The 19,300-nt window shown below is 40.2% G+C and overlaps 1 protein-coding gene across 50 annotated transcripts in view; it reads right to left on the bottom strand.

Annotated features, from left to right (window-relative positions):
* The window catches only part of GTDC1 (glycosyltransferase like domain containing 1), a 188,874-nt gene that overhangs the window by 111,436 nt on the left and 58,138 nt on the right, over window positions 1-19,300 (bottom strand). For 31 of the 50 annotated variants that reach the window (XM_065070286.1, XM_065070287.1, XM_065070278.1 and 28 more), the window contains one exon: window positions 14,558-14,768. The exons of 3 other annotated variants lie outside the window; for them this stretch is intronic. In XM_065070286.1, the coding sequence (XP_064926358.1) occupies window positions 14,558-14,739 (182 nt within the window). In that variant the 5' untranslated portion in view covers window positions 14,740-14,768. Of the gene's footprint in view, window positions 1-11,313; window positions 11,426-14,557; window positions 14,769-19,300 lie in introns of all 50 variants that reach the window. 16 more of the 50 variants (XM_065070259.1, XM_065070254.1, XM_065070258.1 and 13 more) reach the window with 1 other exon arrangement.

Raw genomic sequence — 19,300 nt, 5'->3', positions numbered from 1 at the left:
AAACAAGAATCTGCAAAGCTATTAAGTGCAAGTATCAATTTCAACCTATGACACTGAAGGAGGAGAAGCTCCCTATGTACTAAAACCATCGGTACATCATAAAGCAGAGTCGCTTGCAAATTAACCTCTCACCTAAGGAAATTCTTCTCCTTAGGAAGCGAAACAAAAACCATCTAAAATATTTATTGCCATAAATTTCACCCCTGTTCCATAAACTGCTTGAGAGACATGACATCACACTAACTACCCAGACTCGTCTGGTTGGTGGTAGTCCCAGATTTCAGGTTGAAGACTAAACGGCAGGAGCATGGAAGGGAGTGAATCTACAAGTCATCACAGATGCTCAACTCAAATCTGAGTCACCAAAGCCAGAGCTGACTCACCAGCAAATACAGAAGGTCTCGTGGTGCTGGAGGCTGACAGCACAAAAACAAGTCTTTGCAATACTTCTGACCTCTTTTCAGCCTTCTAAGACTGGAGGTAGGAAGGCTTTCCTTTAAGTGGACCAGAACTAATGAGTCCATCCTCCAGCCCCTGTACTCACAGTTCTGCTTTCACGCAGTACAAACTACATATTTCCTGCATACATTTCCCAGTGTGTTAACAAAATAATTAACAAGGCCCATGCCCTGATGGGGCATTATTGCTCATTTTCTACGAGTTAGCATAGCAAGCTGCAACTCCCTTTGCTATGGGGTTTCCAGCGCAGGGCAACAAAGATGCTGAAGGGAGTGGAGCATCTCCCGTGTGAGGAAAGGCTGAGGGAGCTGGGGCTCTGGAGCTGGACAAGAGGAGACTGAGGGGTGACCTCATTCATGTTTACAGATATATAAAGGGTGAGTGTCAGGAGGATGGAGCCAGGCTCTTCTCGGTGACAACCAATGGTAGGACAAGGGGCAATGGGTTCAAACTGGAACACAGGAGGTTCCACTTAAATACGAGAAGAAACTTGTTCCCGGTGAGGGTGGCAGAGCCTGGCCCAGGCTGCCCAGGGGGGTTGTGGAGTCTCCTTCTCTGCAGACATTCCAACCCGCCTGGACACCTTCCTGTGTAACCTCATCTGGGTGTTCCTGCTCCATGGGGGGATTGCACTGGATGAGCTTTCCAGGTTCCTTCCAATCCCTGACATTCTGGGATTCTGTGATTCTTCTTTCACATTTCTAGACCTGAGCTATATGATTTTAAGCCTGAGTGCTTTACTGAAGTCCCTTTCATAGAATAGTTTGGGTTGGAAGGGACCTTCCCAGTTCCCCCAGTGCCCCCCCTGCCATGAGCAGGGACATCTTCACCAGCTCAGGTTGCTCAGAGCCCCATCCAGCCTGGCCTGGGATGTCTCCAGGGATGGTTCATCCACCACCTCTCTGGCCAACCTGGGCCAGGCTCTCACCACCCTCAGGGCCAACAATTTCTTCCTCATGTCCAGCCTGAATCTCCCTCCTTTAGTTTAAAACCATCACCCCTTGTTCTGTTTTAACAGGCCCTGCTAAAAAGCCTGTCCCCACCTTTCTCATAGGCCCCTTTTAAGTACAGAAAGGCTGCAAAAAGGTCCCTTTATACATCTTATTTCTAAATCTTACATGTCTAGAAGTATTTGTCCGTTTTTCCCTTTCATCACTAAGTGCCGAGTCCTTGGCAGCCCGACATTCACAAATCAGGCTTCAAAGACTCAATCCTGAATCGTCTTGACTGGGGTTGTGACAAGAAGGGGCAGGGACCTCCAGACGCATCGCTCTGTGCTTCTGCAGGAAGGAGCAGATGGCCGCCTTCCAGATGGCCGCCAACCTCGTCTCACCGATTTCAACATCTGTATCTTGAATTACATCTCAGAGGATGGTCCTGAGACAGACTGCAGGTCACTGCCCGCAGCTCCCGGCTACGCGGCTTCTCCGCAAGCCAAAGCATTTTGCAAAATGCAGAATGACAAGCCTGAAAAATGGTTAAGACTAATTAAAGTTTGTAGCACAGCATAGCTGAAAAAAGAAAACAACAAACCAACCAAACTTCAGAAGTAGACATCAAGAAGAAATCTTAAATATACATATTTTTAAGCGTACCTCAAATCAGACTTTTTATCCTCAGCCACAAACATCCCTTGCTTTCCACATGGAACCTTGTAAAAAAGGCAAAGCCTCAGCGTTGGGTCATTTGTACCTACCAGGAATTAAGATGCGAACCATGAAAAGCCACACAATCCTCATAGTTTTGCCTTCAGGTCCTTCCCCAAACTGAAAATGGGCTTATTTTTCACCTTTGAGACCAAAAGTCTGTAGCAATGCTGCAATTGCATTCGCAAATGGGTTGGATCCAGCTTTAAACACAATAAAACTTCCCAAGCCCCAGTGGAACAGTGGCCAATGCATTTTAGCTTGAAGTAGCCAAAAAGTAATTTGTGAACTTTGTGTAGCATCTAAGCCTAACTTTAACACAAGCACAAACTAGATTGTTTTTTCATACCAACTTAATCCAACTCTTCCAAAAGGAAGGTAACAAAACAGTAAGGAGCTGGTGCAGCTTAACGATTTCATCAATTTTATAGCGTATACTCCGCTACGGTTTATTTAATGAATTCAAAAATTAAAATATTACTGCTTTCTTACTGTCGGTACATAATTTCCTCAAGAAGACCATTTCCAGACATTTAAAAGGAAAGTGCATTTTACAATAGGAAAAATGAGTATACCACATTTCAAAATCCATTAAAATATAAAATTCTGGTTACAGGCGCAATCTGCCTAATTAGTTTTTCCTAATTAGCAGGATGCTCTAACCTCTTTAATAAGACTTCTGTGGACAGAATGTTCCATATTGGTTATCCATCTGAGGAAAAAACTGAACAAATACTTCTGAAGTACAACTAATAGAACAAGCGTGGTTGGGCTTCACGGTCAGAAGGCTGCTCTGGCGTGTAATAGTGCCCATCTGCAAAAGCATGGAATATTCTACCTTAAATACACCACTCCTCGCACTACAAATCCCTCTGCATTTTAAAAAGAAAATTAGAGATATTACATGCAAGAGTTAATGAAGTTAGAGTTTTAAATTCCACAGCATGTATTGGGAAGAAAAAAAAAACAGTATATATATATTTACGGACCAAAATACACTGTGGAAAAGCGAGCTAGAGATAATAGGAAGACAAATATAATACCACAATAATCCTCTAACAGCCCAGAGCATGGATGCGTAGCTGTTTTTCACCACTACAAAGCATTTGGTTTGTGCACATGGGTTTTGTACCTTCCTCTTCGTGATTCAGAAGCTTAGCATGTACCCAGCAATTATATAGGTGACAATATTATCTCTTATTAAGTCTTACCCAGTGAGAAAGATTCTCATTATTATTATTATTATTCTCATATATTGACCACGTAATTCAAAGATTGCCAGCTAAGAGAAATGCAGAGCCCCAGCAACACCTGTGGCAAGAGGATAAAGAAGATAAAGATAAAGAAAATTCAGGGCCCTGTTTTGTTAGAGGAGTTTGCAGAGCAGCTGCTGAGCTTCATCTCAACAGCTGGAATATCCTTTATACTGCTTCAAAATGCAGGAAGCACACAAGTATCTCAAACTCCCTCCTTGCCACCAACTCATTCACCCCGCTCGCTCAGACGTACTCCATCTCCATCCATGCTCTGAACACACTGGTCTCATCATCCACCAATGGACCTCTTGAAGGCACAGGAAAACTATTACACCCTTCACTTATAACCAATCTAAGAAAACTTAAGAGCCACCTGCAAAATATAATCTAAGAACAGTCCCTTGAAAAATGCCTGTTAATGACGGGAAATACAGAGACACCATAAATATTGTCCTCAGACATGTCTGAAGCCCAGAGACCCCGTGCGACCACCGTGTCAATGACCTTCAAACAACTGTGAACATTGGAAAGTGGTATTTAAAAGTATAGATGCCTACTTTTTAATCCTGAATGTATAGTCCACTCATACCATGGCATGTGAAAAACTAGGTTTTTCCTGTATTGATATCCAAAAATATATACAAGTATTTTCCAGTCTATTTACACCATTTTGAGTATTAATTCAGTGTAAGACCACTCTCCAGCTTCTCTGCTTCATGTTAAAAAAAATGGCAGAAAACATCGGTTTTATTATTTCTAAATCATGATGCAATTTTTAATACTTACGCTAGACTCTGCTTTTTTCCATTCTTTAACTACTCCCTCTGCCTAGAGAGCTTCGGTCTTCTTGGGCAAGACCTGCACTCTTGGCTTAACGCACTTAAGATCTGAATGCTTCAACAGCCATGGGAAACACTGAAATCTGATTCCAAATTGGTCTGGGGCCACAAGATCTTTTGCAAGGCCGGCATTAAACCTCACTCGAGCAAGCACGACTTGTGTTGAGTAGATGGTAACACAAGAGTCTGGAGCAGACAGCTATGAGGGCTCTGTAACCAAGTCCTCTTCCATAAAGGCCTCTTGACTGATATCTCGACACCACACAGATAAGACTTGTAGATGCAACAATAATTCAGATCTAGGGTGAGGACAGCATGAAGAAGTAATTTAAGGGCTAGAGTCAAAAAAAGAAATAAAGAACTAACAAGGAAAAGGTTGGTCTACTACCAAAGATCAAAAAGCTTCACAAACTTGTCCAATATGGCAAAATAGGCTGTTTTTAGAGAACCTCTACTACTAATTAAAACCTTCAGCCACGTATTAACCTCCAACGTGAGAGTCAGCCTGTGTCAGGGTGAAGTGGACATCCCTGCAGTAAACCAGGCCTAAAGCACACGTTCCCTTTTTTGTCAATGGCTACAAGGCAGACAGAAGCTACGTCTGGCACTGTGAGCGGTACGATGTAGCACGCTGCCTTCAGAAATAACATCTTATTTTGGCTCTACTACAATTTATTACAGTATAGCTACAGCAAGAGAAATTCTCCTTCGGAGTTAATTTAGGAATCGTTTCACTCTAAAAAAAAAATAAAGTGAAATATTAACTACTTCATTACAATTTCCTCCAAAATTCCTCTCCTCGCTTAAGTTTAGTATCCTTACCACTATTTCTCCAAATTCATTTGGCAAATAGAATTTTTAGCTGTTATGTTTTTAATAAAATTGATTATCAGGACATTTCTCCATATGCACAGTTTAAAGTAATTCTGTTCCTCGGGGCTTAAACACAGAGATGTCTCTGCACGGTAACTGTTCCGTGCTTAGTGAGTTACAACTACTCTGTCACGAGGAGGAAATGCATTTTGCTCACAAAAGCCAAAGGCACAGTCAAACCTGCAGCTATCTGCAGAACAGGAGGGGAGAAAACGCCTGCAAACTAACTACTGCTAGATAATGGGCCTATTTATCATTCTTAAATTCCATCTTTAATTAAAAATGGGATATTCTCTTACATAAATAAAAAATTGCAGATGTTCTCAAATCACTCCCCTTCAATTTTTTTTTAATTCTTCCTTATATAATATACATAGTATTATATGCATCCAAAATTTTCACGTTATTACAGAATACTTAATTCCACGCAGATTTTTCCGTATTCCAAATAGACAAATATCTTCATTGTATGCAGAATGTTATGTTAAAAAATATAGCATCACTCTTAAAGTTAAAAAACCTCATAGTAGGAACACTGCTTAACTGCAACAAAAAATAAAGGTGGAATAAATTTCCTATTGTTTTACTTACAATAATTTACAATGTTTAAAAAACTTTTTGATAAATCATTAAACAATTTAAGTAGAGACATCAGGGAAAAGTGGTGAGAGAGGCCCACTCTAGATACACCTTTAATTATAATAACTATTAGAAATAATGATGTAAACCAGGTGTAAATTCTTCTACAAAAGAAAATCACAGATTTGCTTTTGCTGCTGTGTCCGCTGTTTCCTTCACTCATTCTTCACGTTGCTATTAGAAATATAAGCTCCAGTGTACAAGTAAAATGGAAATTAATAGAGCTTAAACAGAAAAACATGAACAAATAGGTAAGGTTATGAACATATACAATAATTTTTTAAAAAGTGCTTTGAAATGAAAAGCATTCTTTATAATGGACCATCAGGATGTATGTGCAGGAGGGAGGGAGGAAAAGCCAAGGACAACGGACAGAGACAAGAAATGAAAATACCATCCCAGTGAACCAGAAGATCGCAAAAATCTTCCTTAGAGAAAGATGAGAAACAACAAAAGGCTTTTGGTTCCTTTGTATTTGTCAAAGATATCCAAACTAACAGACAAAATTCACACAGATTGTCAATATTATTTTAATTTTTCAAGCGAGGATGAATTAACCTTCTAATGATTCAAAGCACATCAATAACAGGTCTCGTTCCTGAGATACTTGGGCTGAGTAGTGTAAGAGGGAAGAGGAGGAAGAACAAATAAATTGAGCAAACTGTGGTTTGGGGGGAGTCAGAAGTCCATTTAAATTAGAAGCTTTCCATCACACCATAACTTAGCATATAGATTGTAATCCAGCTACAGCCTACCTGTATGTTTGTGTGTTTAGGGAAGAAATTACATCATAAACCACAAAATCAAGTACTTTATGGGTCCATTTAGATTAGTATTTCAGTTTGATATACAGGAGCATCTACAGGAGCATCTACAAAGCAACTCACAACCACCCTCACCCAGTGTGCCCCAGCTCACACCAGACTGGTCTCCACGACCATGAACTGGATCCCTTCAGATGAAACTGCAGCAGGAGATGATGCTCTTGGAGAGCAGTTAATGGACTCCAACCTCGTCTTGAGGACATTCAGGCCTTAAGAACGAGTCTGCAATAAAATTCCTTTAAATAACGTGTTGTGTGGACACTGCCCATGGAGCATCGCTTTGTTCTACCACCTTTCCACAACCTTCTCAAGCCATGTTACTTTTTAAGAGGTATCACACGCACGCTAGAATTCTGTATGCAGTTGTAATCCCAGGGGAATCAAGGAGCTAAAACTAGAAAACACCCTTGAGCACATTTTCTACAGTAATTATAGAATTTAAAATAATATAGAATTTAAAATCCAGGGCTCTACACTTTCAGGGTGAACCAGGTAACTAAATGTAACTAGACGGAACCAGGTAACAGTTCTCAGTTTGTTGTTGACTAGAAACTAAACAGTTTGCATAACTTAGATTTCTGTTCATTATACATCAATTCACAAAATGCAGCCAAGCTGTGAGTCCTCATTAAGAAAACTAGTTATTTATAACACTGGAATATAAAGCTATAAATCCAAACCATGTGCAAAACAAGTATGTGACAAAATTTGTGTTATTTACTTCTGAGATGAAAATAAAAAAGATTAGAAATAAAATCAAGATTTCTTCTTTTTATCGGATGCAAACCAAAAGCTTTGTTTCTTTCCCTTTGGAAAATGAAATCAGTGTTATGGAGCAGAAAGAGAAAGAATTGTAGAAAGCATCATATTCTTTATAATACTGTATATATTTATTTGGAAATAGAAATGTAATCCATAACTAACCTAAAATAAAATAAATACCCAGCGACCATTTAGAAGGACAGATAAAATACTCATTAAAGCCCTAAGTGTAGAAATACTGAGTCATAACGCACAATTTCATTACATTTTACTGCCAGCAATGTAAATATCGATTCTCCAGGTGATTCATAAAATGCATTTTAGAAAGAAAAAGGATTTCACCCAGTATTTGAGAGCATAAAGGAAAACACATGCTAGGGTTGGGAAAACCAGGCTGTTCTTCCCTTGTCTCATCAGAGCGTTCTTCTGGAGTTTCAGCAAATCTTTTACACATCAAATGGACAACTGCCATTTCACATTAGCACTTCCTATAGATCCCCCGACGGTCCCAAGCAGCATCCTCCCAGGTCCTGCACCTCTCCTCGCATCGTTTGCATCGTTCCCATCTTATTCCTGCCAAATTTGAGATCATACATATATACTTCCACTGACTTCAAAGCAGAGAGATATAAATTCACCTCAAAACCTCTTCCAACTACCCAAATTGTGAAATTGCCTAATAACGGGACTGTATTTTAAAAAACATGTTGGACAAATTAAACAAGTAAAGTTTTTGGAGGGAAGCGGGCATGTGGGGGTTTCCACACAGAAACGTAAAGAAAACCTGTCACTTTGAAAATGAATAGCTACCATCTGCCAGCATTTTATCTGAGGCAAAGTTGATTAATGCAACGTGAATGTTTAAGATCACATCGCTGTCTGCCTGAATAAATTTCAGGTGGTTTACTTAGGAAATCATTCGTCCTGTTTCTGAAAAGAAGGGGGTTTGTTGTTGGTATTGGATTCCTCCCCCCAAGTTTTTATGCGGCCAGACCTAAGAATAAAAACGCTCGCACTTCAATCTGTGCAAGGACTTGGAGCACCAGGACACCGTTTCTGGCCCCTGTGTGAGGTGGCAACAAGGCCATTAATCTGCCGGACAAAGGAGATCCCGCTTCCCTTCCCAGCTTCAGGAAAACTTTCAGGCAGCCGCCCTCCATCAGACTGGAAAGTAAACTTGAGCAGCCTATTTGTGAGCAGAAAAATCACAGCAGTGCTGTGATCCTCAATAGGAAATTATTTTGCCCTTCGATTTTACCTATTTTTTTACTGGATTCATCTTTTTACCGGATTACTTCATTTTTTTTACTGGATTATTTTTAACAGCTTGGTTAAATTTTTACCAGATTTTTTAACGTGTCACTTATTTTTTTTACCTTTATTCACTCCATCTTTCCAATTAAAATAAACTCTAGAATTCCGATGTTTTTCTTCTGTTAACTTTATCGAAGCATTGCTTTACATCAGTGTTCTGATATAAATCATTCTCTAATACATTCAGTAATACGCTCTTCCTTAGGAGCTTACTTTGCGCGAGAAGAAGTTTTCAGAACAGATTTTGGGTGATATTAACCCCGAATCACACAAAACCCCGTTTCTTACACGTATGTTCCCACGTTACGTACTTCCAGCATCAGATGGTCTCCAAGTTCTCCCTCAGAAAGAATTTCACACCCGTTAATTCAGGCTGGGACACCCTCTATTATCCGGGGCTACAGAAGTGGAGGGCATCATCTGTGATAAGCGGTGGAGCTTCATGCCGTTCCATATGGATGTATATTCCCTTCGCTTACACTTTAAGCTGGCTGGACACCAGCCAGCTCTGGTCAGAAGTCACCAAGTTGTTTTAGCTCAGTACACGGTGCCTGTGTCTCGTATCTCGGTGAGGTTTATTAGTTTAGGCTCAACACGGCGCTAGGACGGCCATCTGGTCCCCGGTGCAAAGCTAGATCCCAACCAGCGGGTGCAAAGCGTGGGCAGGACGAATGGGTACGCGTGAACTAACCTCGGCGAACTCAACTGATTTATTTAAAATAAAATAAAATAAAATAAAAATGCAAGTTTAGCTTAAGTAGTATCTCCTGCACCCTCCTGTGTCCCTTTAAACAGAGTGTTTCTGTGATTCTTGCATTTGGACATCTCTACAGCAAGGTAAGGATGTCACTATTTGTACCCATCAATGAAGCTTCAGAATTAAGTTACACCCACATGATATTTTTAATCAAAGATGAGACCTGAACCCTGTTTTCAGAGGTTACAGGCTATTATCATTTCTTTACCCCCCCCATATTGACTAATCAAAGTACACAAGACGACTCAGCCTATTCTTTAGGAGCACGTTCCACTGCATCTGAGCTAAAACACAGATAGACACAGTTCTTAACCTCACACTGAGGAACAAAGAGATGGTGTGAAACTGAGAAGAGCTCTGGGCAGAAAATTATTCAGCAATTCCAACAAGCTGAGCCACATCCCACCTGAAAATGCCATGACGTTGAGCACTCTCTTAGAGTCAACACTATAAATGAGATTCAAGTCTTATTCACCTATATACAGAAGAAAACTGCATAAAATATGCCAAAAAAAGAAGTGGGATCAGGTAAACTACTTTTTTAATTTGCAGGTACAAGGTCATCTTTTATTTAACTAACACACTACTCACACATGCAATTTATTTATTTCTTACCTGAGTATTAATAGGGCCAAATGCTGGGAAGGCCTCTAATGCAGGGAAAAGGAATTCCAGCTCCTATGTAGATTATACAAAGCTGCACTTCCAGTACTTGATATAAAGATGTAAAAAGACAAATGTCCTCAGCACTAATGGGCATCTATGGACTCAGCTTTACCAAAAAGGCTGAAATTTGCCCTGCTTTGCCTCAGTTCTCAGCTTCAAACACCCTCCCCAAGACACATGACTTGCAGGTATTATATTTTTAAAGAAAACGTCTAGAAAACAGCAAGTATTCTCACTTTTGAATGCTCACACATGCAACTGTGTTCTGTTTTCTGTGGGACTGCTTATACTTACACACTGAGTTACTCACTGGAATTAAAATTCACAGGATCACCATTTCTAAGAGGACATTTAGGTGACATCGGTCCATCAGTTCGTAAAGAACTCACTCTACAATAACACATCTTTTCCTTATAGAACAGAATGAAGGCATCAGATCTGAAACATTCTTAGATCTAGTCTTCACAGGCTATTTAAAAAAAAAATCCACACACGTACATTATATACTCTTGGAATATACTATGCATTACTGAACACCATGCCCCCCAGGTTGTTTTGGGTTTTTTTTTCCAGAGTTCTATTAATTGAAAACAATGATTTGTTTTCTCTTTTGTAAAACGTAAAAAGCAGAGAGTTTGTCTTTAAAATATAGTTGTCAAATATCAAGGGTTATATATATGCTAGCATTTACCCTAGGGGTATTTCAGGGCTCGAGTCTGTTGCAAATAAAATCTTTATTCATATGAACAGCTACCTGGGGGGCAGTACTGAATGTTACACATGATATTTATATGTATATATATATATTTAAAATAATCTAGCAGTGCTATTAAAACAAACGGCAAGCTACGCTACATTTAGTCTCTCCATTTCAAAGATCTAAGTCTTACACTACGAACTTTTTTGGGTTTGTTTGAATTACTTTCTGCAGCGAATAGTCCCAAAAATATAAAACACTTTTGTCTAGTGTGTCATATCAACTGTAAATGTAAAATGTAAATGTAGAATTATTGAATAGTCACTGTGGGCTACGGAAAACAATTTTAGACAAGATCAGACATTTATTGAAGAGTTTCAGGTGCCTGAGGCACATTGGGAGACAAGGCCGACAAGGCCGCAGCTCTGCAGGCCCCAACAACCTCAGGTCTCGTCTCTGCCGGACCTTCCTAATTTACGAAAAGAAGATGATAATATTCCCTCAAATGATAACAAAACTCTGTAACTCTTGAAAAAACTTGTCCAGAGAAAGCAGCCGGTAATCCCACCCTTTTTCAGTACCTTTCAAGTGCTGCAATTTGGAAATCGCCACCACAAGGATGAGGCCCCTCGTCCGAATGCGACGTCCGTACAGACGCCTTCTTGCCAATTAAGGGAAAAATCACGTGCGTCCCTGCATAGCAATTAAGAAAGCTCTTCAAACTGTTCAGTTCTGTGGCTGTTGTACATCAATACAGTAGACCACTGCAAGCTGACTAGCCAAGTACGCCACCTTGAAAAAGTCTCCTTATGGACGTTGGAGTCTGATCTTGCCCACTCATCAGGGCTCCTGTGCTCCTTCAAGGAGATAAATTAAGACATAAAGCCACGAAAACAGAAAAGCAACACATTTTCTAAACAAAGAAACCAGCCTTTGAATTTGGGAGTAAATATAAATCTCTGCAGTGTTTCGGATAAAATATTAACTCTCTGATACCTTCCAGAATCGCTACATATGTTCCCCTTGAAGAGCGAGGACATCTCCGCTGGGTGACAGCCCTGGGTAGATCTTGTTCCTGCACAGGAACATCATGTCATCGCACACCAAGATATCGGTCGCACGATTCACAAAAGTATCGTTGGTTGTGCTGTTTGTTACCAATTCTGCTTTAATTCTTACTCAAGGGAGTACACGGCTGTTCTGCAATAAAAGTATTTGCGGCTATATCACATAAAATCTCCGGTCAGTGCAGAGTATCTGAATTTAGCATCTATGATTCTGCACCGTATACTCTGCTTCAAAAGCACTTTTTAAAATGTTCCTTAATTCATTGAGCATCAGTTACAAACGAACAAACCTGCTTCCTTCTCATAATCAGCTTATATATAAAAAAGCATGTATCTTTTAAAACACGTATCTACTACTGCTGCATAGATGTATACCAGACTTATTAGCACTAGTATTATTTCTGATGCAAACCGGAGTCTTGAAACAAAGCACAGTTTGGAAATAAAAATGTAGTACTGCAGCTCCGTTACCAAAAGCGTTTGCACTCAAAGTATTTGTGAATTTTCTGTGTTACAAAAGGCACAAACAGAAACAAGGTATTTATGAAACGTCACAGTTATGAAAATCGCCTGTAAAAGAAAACTTGTACTCTACAAATTATGTCAATATTATAAATAATGCAAATGTAGTATTTCTCATGACCTCATGAGAAGGTTTAAATATTTAAACGTGTAATTCAAAACACACACTCCGGTCAGTTTTCAATGAGAATTTTGTCTTAACAAGGTACTACTTGGGAAGCTGATATTTAGCAGTTACTAGCAAGCTAGAAATAAAAGAATCAACGTTGATTTTAATCAGCGTTTCCTCTAATAGGAGAGAGTAGTCAGCCTCCTTAGGTTGTAGTCTGATGCATTTATACTTTCAATTTAATAAAATACTTTAAACATTCAATTACAAAACAAACATTAAAAATGTGCAAGTAAAGTAGAAAGTACCTCTAATGAGTTTTCCTCTCACCAGTCACATCAGCCCTTGTTCCTACAATTTTATCCTGCCCATGAGGACAAGGCACATACCCTTTCTCAAACATCCCATCTTTGTGAACTTTGACTATTTCATTCTGTCTGATCAAACCCGGACGGCAACAGCAAAGAAAAAGCTTTCCTCTCTAAGATGCTCTATTGGTTAGATCAGATTTATTTGCTGTCAGTAAAGGTTATATTTGCACATAAGTCTATGACAGATTGCAAGTTTATTCACTTCAAGTGAATTTTCAAGCTTCTGGGTTGAGGGTGGGTTTTTTTTTTGTTGTTTTGGGTTTTTTTTTGGGGGGGGTGGTTGTTTTTGGTGGGTTTTTTTATAGTCATTCCCTCTCCCTTCCCCCAAGATGTGGGTTACTTGACAAATTGAAGTTAAGTTATCTTAGGTCAATGTAACTGTAAGTTAAACTAATGAAGTGTATGTCTATGAGTGATGTCTGATTAGTTTAATACAGTTAGTGCTGGACAGCTTGGGCTGCTGACCTTGAAGGAACACAGATAACATTGCGATGCGTTGGAGGATGTGGTTGTGATACAAGACAAATTTACATAACAGTTTGTCATATACACTCCTCCAAAACAAAATTGTTGCAAAAAGGAAAGCAATAGGAAGCCGACGCTAAATGCCTCGCACAAGACAAACCGGGGAAAATTAATTATAACATTTGGCTTGGGATGGTAGCTTATTTTAAATGCAAGCCAGAAGCAAGCACGGAAAAGGTGTACGTTTATATAGTATGCATTCCAAAACGGATTAGACATTGTGTTGGGTAACACTGTTCAAACGCAGCCTTCTATAGCGCAAAATCTACCCTTGAAAAATCATATTCCTTCGCCAGCCAACTATGTCTGCTTGCTCCTGGTAACAAATACCAGACTCAGTGCTCAACTGTAGCTACTCAGCACATTATTTGGGCGTTCTCAGAGTCCTTCTGAAGTTCATTCTGTTGCTGAAAAGCAGCTGCTTGTGCTAAAACATCCTCATGCACAAATAGTTTCTCTTCACGAAGGTACAAAGTCAACTGAGCGATTATTTACCGCCCAGGGCGCGACGCTCAGCCACGCGATATCTCACTGCTCAATACAATCACCTCCCCGCATCTCAGCCCGTCAGGTAGCCCAAGCGCAATTGTTGGGTTTAAAGACAGCTCGGTTCTGGAGTAACCGATTCTCACTACATGATAGCTATCTGTTGACCTAAACAGTCGGCTTTTATCAGGCCAGGTTCTAGCTGATAGAAATTTGCCACTTACATAAATGCATAATTGACATCCACAGTTGCCGTCACACTACAGACCCGGACCACAATGAAGATAAAACTGCTCTGTTCATCCTCCAGGTCAGCCTGATTACGACACTGATAAATCAGACCTGCTAACAGATACCTCGCAGGGCAAGTGAAGAAGTTTGCAGTGCTCACGTCTATCCCATCTTTCAACTTAACCTGTGAAGCACAGTTTAAAACTTTCAGTCTTACCAAACTGACCTGATAATTTTAAACACACACACTATACACAAACAGGCATCCATATACTTGCATTCTTGGAGACTACAAAGACTAGCAATGCAAGACAAACAGTCAAACTCTAAAGCACGGTGGTTATTTCCCGTATTTTATACTCAATGCAAGAAGAAAAACTTGTAATGTCCACAGCAAGTCTCCATTTGCTTGCGCACAGATGCTTGCATGCACATAACTGAGGAGCCAGCTCATGAGACCTCTTGAAGGTCTCCCTGTAATTTGAGTTTTGAGATTATTCAGTTCCTGGGTTACCTGTAATTAGCACTTGTTGGCACTGTTTGCATGAAATAAAGCGCAGCAGTCCGTGCTTTCCAATGCCACTTCTTGGCAGGGAGGGTGCAGAGGACACAGTCATCCTGTAGCTCTTCTTGGAGAAGGTCCATCAGCTGTTTGTGGGAACCACCATAAAAGGCTTCAACGAGAAGAACACTCATTTTTCAAGTGCTTCAGATCCGTCTGGATTCTGAAAACGACAGCAGAGGAATATTTTCCTTTAGAAATACACTTTCTTTCATTTGAGGAAAGGATATTGGAGAAAAAGAGAGACATTGCGAGGCCTTACAGTGTCTTCATTTTCCTTATGAAATTGATCTTCCACATCATATTAATGAGTTTACCTCAGAAAAGGCTACTTGATGGTAGAATTATCACACCTATTAGTTTCGACCGTGACAAAGATACCATTTTTAATTTTTAAATTAATCAAAACATGCATGACTTAAGAAATACTGCATTTTGAATTTACTATTCTCTTTTCAATCAGATATTTAAAAGCAGCTCTACTTTACACACTCTTGAATGCAGCATTCTTCCCTAGGTTAGGAAGTAGTTTATTCACTTTTTCACAGGTTTTGCTGGCGGTAGATAAAGCCAAAGAACAATCCAAGCACACCTTTAGCCCCAAGAGTTGCTAATAATGTTCATTTGGGTGAGTTAAAGCCAGAAAGCAGCCTGGGGAGATGCAGCCTGAGCATCCCTCAGGACTCTCCTGCATCCCTGGGAGCTGAGATCCCCATCCAAGTGATATTTTTTTCTGAATACTCCAAAATAGCTGGAAAAGACGAGTCTTGCAGGCTTAAGGAAGCTCTGAGCTGAGAAACCCCAGTGCTGCTCGCAAACAGGATGCAAAACGCGCTGCCCAAAGCGACGGGAAAGACGAAAACCCTGTGACTATTGCTCATCTCCTTCGTGAGTCACAGACTTGGGGCACTGAAAAAGCTGCTTTTCAGATGCTTTGAGCAAAACCATCAGAGACAGAAGTTGAAAACAAAAACCCTGAAAGGTATTCACCATCCAAGACTGCTTCTCTGATGGTTTCCTTCTCTATATACCCTTAAAAAGGGAGGACTCTGCATTAAACTTCTTTGCTCGAGCGTCACGTTTGATGCCGTATATCGCAAGACGGTACATGCATTTCCTGACCTCTAATTTCTGGTGGTTTCAGACTGTAATCCTTATCTTCTCAAAGCTTCTGCTGACAAAAAGCGAGAATTCAACAGAGAGCTACACACTCTCCAGAAAATCTCAATCATCATCTCAACCTTGCAATTTAGTTGAATTCAAGACCAGGTTAAAAAAATGTATGGATTTGTGATCAGAGGGCAGAAAACATAAGACCTATGGGACTTGAACATAAGACCTATGAGGAGAGGCTGAGGGAGCTGGGCTTGTTTAGTCTAGAGAAGAAGAGGCTTAGAGCTGAGCTCAGCACTCTCTAGAACTACCTGAAGGGCAGTTCTAGCCAAGTGGGGATTGGTCTCTTCTCCCAGGCAGTCAGCAATAGGACAAGGGGCCATGGGCTTAAACTCTACCAGGGGAAATTTAGGCTGGATATTGGAAAGCAATTCTTTGCAGAGAGAGTGGTCAGGCATTGGAATGGCTGCCCAGGGAGGTGCTGGACTCACCGTCCCCAGAGGTTTTTAAACTGAGATTGGCCATGGCACTTAGTGCCATGATCTAGTAAACGGACTAGAGTTGGACCAAGGGCTGGACTCGATGATCTCTGAGGTCTTTTCCAACCCAGTCCATTCTGTGATCTGTGAAAAGAAGCAAACAAACCCACCTTACGAGTGCACTGTAGCTATCAAAAGATCGACTTGCCAGCAATAAAAGCCCAAACGCTGACTTAAATCTAATTGCAAGACAAAATATAAGAAGCCTTTAGATCGCTCTGAGTCATTGGCCCATCACGGAGCAAACAGAAACAGCAATGCCGATCTCCCGGGTCATTACGGATTAATCAGCAAAAGTATTCCATGCTCTGACTTTCCTTGCCCTAATCCAGCCTGGATTCATATTATAATTTGCTTTATTATTCACTCCCCCATACTGTTTCAAATAAATTATTTTTTGTGGACAAACATGTTGCTTTCAAAAAAAAAACGATTGCCTTGTAGAAGCAGAGATTTCACTCCATTTTGAAGCTTGCTGCTTTTCAGGTAGCAAAACAGATTCAGTTCTCTTTTCCACTGACCTAATTTCAAAATAAAGACAAAAACATAATCACACTTTTGAGATCACTGACGTTTTCTGAATTCACAATGATGTAACCGAAATCAGAGCCTCAACTCCAAAGCCCTTTTGGAGCCTGCAGGGTAATAACTGCTATAAAAACACAAGCTGTGTTTGAGAATACGCACTATTCACCTAAAGAACAATTTGTAATTAATCATGCTACGCTTGTCATCAAACATCGTCGAAAATTTAACTCAAAAGACTAGAAGGAAGCGTTTTGCAAATTCAGCCCCCCCCCCCCCAAAAAAAAAGGGATATGTGAAAAGTTGGTAAATGTCATTGAGTCAGTCGCTCAGGGAGAACGAGTTGCAGTTAATTTACCAATCATTAGTGGTATCAGTAATAAAGTGATTTGCTCATGAAATATCTGATCAAATCGCACTTCATCAGGCTGGTTCTGAAACCGGTTTATCGCTGGGTTTAGCTGAATCAACAACGTGCTCTTGGGTGTTATTTTGCAACAGTTTTCACCGTGTGCCCCTCACGGGGACAGAGAATGACTGTACGTGCTGACGGTAAGAAACTCTCTCAGTTCTCGGGTTTCCTTCTTGCTTCAAGACCCTGACATTTAGGTTATTCTGCCTTTATCCCACCTTTAGATCTATTGATAAAAGCACGTTATGCAAATATTACACAAACATCGCCGTGCAATAAGTTCCCTTTGGCTATTTACACTGGGAAACGGGGTTGGAATTGTGGACGCGTCGTGAAGTGGGGGTTAAATGGTTCTTGCTGCCCAATTCTTCGCAATATCACGTGTAGACCCCACGGCAGCAGCACGTGAAAAGCGGCAATGACGCACCCAGAGACAACCTGAAGCTTAAAGGCTTTCTTATTAAACTCTCGTTCCCCAAAAATTTAGGTACTGCTCACTAAAATCCTCAATAGCACTTGTAGGATTCTAGTATCGTATTATCCTCGTACCTCCCCAGAAATATACATCCAATTACATTTATAAAATATGTTAAATAAGGAGCAACTGTGGCATGTTTTGTTCAGGTTTTTTTTCTTAACAAGAGGCTACTTAAACATGAAACTACTGAAGAATAACGGGAGCACAATATATGTCTCATTGACTTCAGGGATTGACTAAGCTGGAACAATGAAAAAGCCAATAAATCCTCTGTTTTAAAGAGATACACTGATAACGCAAAGGAAATTATATTATATATAACTAATAATTTTAAAAGGCACAGAGGAGGTAGGACACTTATTTACCTCATATTTCACCCACATGACTTCTAGTTTTGTTCACGTAGAAAAATAACATCTATTATTTTTGCTTTATTTCCCTTGACCTAGCCGAGTTAAGGTAAATATGTACCGCAGACTCCTCAGAGGTCTTGAAAAGACACAGCTGATAAATGGCCTGAGAACATTCAGCGTATCTGATGGAATGCAATCCTCAATTAAATATAAATCACTCCAGGTATTCTTTTCCCCATTTCAAAGAAAACAACAAATATTAGAAAAACAGAACGGCTTCCCCTTTCTCATTACTGTGCTTCCTCTCTGGAGCCAACAATCCTGGGTGTTCCTCTCAAAAAACTGCTTTGAAAGTGAGTGACTCTGCCTGTACCAACTGCTAGCAGCACATTCTTCAGGATATATATTAACAAGAAACTATCTGAAAATAAGAAAACCCTCTCAGGTGGTAACAGTATCAAAAATGACATGACTAAGAGAGTATTACATTAAGTACTGAGGAATGTAGGTAGGTGATGAGGTGCTGTTTCTCAAAGCCACATTCATCGAGGGCTTTTGTCATCTGCTTCAGCTCCAGCACACGGTGACAATGCAGAAAACACAGTCCCTAAATGCACCACTGCTGTTTGACCCAATGATTTCCCTTCAAAAGAAATCCTGAGCACTACACAGGGTAATAAATAAAAACCTACTTTAAGGGCACAGAAGAATTCACCGTTCAACAAGCCGCAGGAATCATTAATTGCTGTTCACCTGGAGTTCAAAAAGTAGCAAAGTATTTTTGTTAACCAACCTAGGCAGAGAAAACTCATCATTTTCCATGATTTATTAAAGAACATACATTCGCTCTTTCAAACAGAAGCGTGGTTTCACAAACATCAGCACAGCTCGCATCAGAAAGCCATCATTAGCTCCGTTCATTGACGTACTCGGACAACATAAATTACAGATCATGTTTAAATATCTGTCCAACAAAATAGTTGAGCAACAATCCAAAACCAAAGGCATAATTGTTAATATATTCCATAGGTAGAGAGCTGCCATTAGTTACAGGAAATAAGGTATATGGTTTCAGTAATGATTGTTTTAACGGTCGCAGTCCCACACGTATGAGACATTTATTCCACCGCCGTATCCAGAGCACACGTGGTTTGGTATCTTACAACTCAACCGACTACAAAACCCAGCAGGTACGAATTGTGGATGTAAATGTATCTACGGATGATTTCAGATCAACACACCGTAACACCTGATAAACACAAAAACTTCTCACAT

This window comes from Columba livia, chromosome 7 (genome assembly GCF_036013475.1).
Source record: "Columba livia isolate bColLiv1 breed racing homer chromosome 7, bColLiv1.pat.W.v2, whole genome shotgun sequence".
NCBI classification, from domain to species: domain Eukaryota; kingdom Metazoa; phylum Chordata; class Aves; order Columbiformes; family Columbidae; genus Columba; species Columba livia.
The sequence above is the reverse complement of the archived record's forward strand: the minus strand, read 5'-3'. Positions and strand labels throughout refer to the sequence as shown.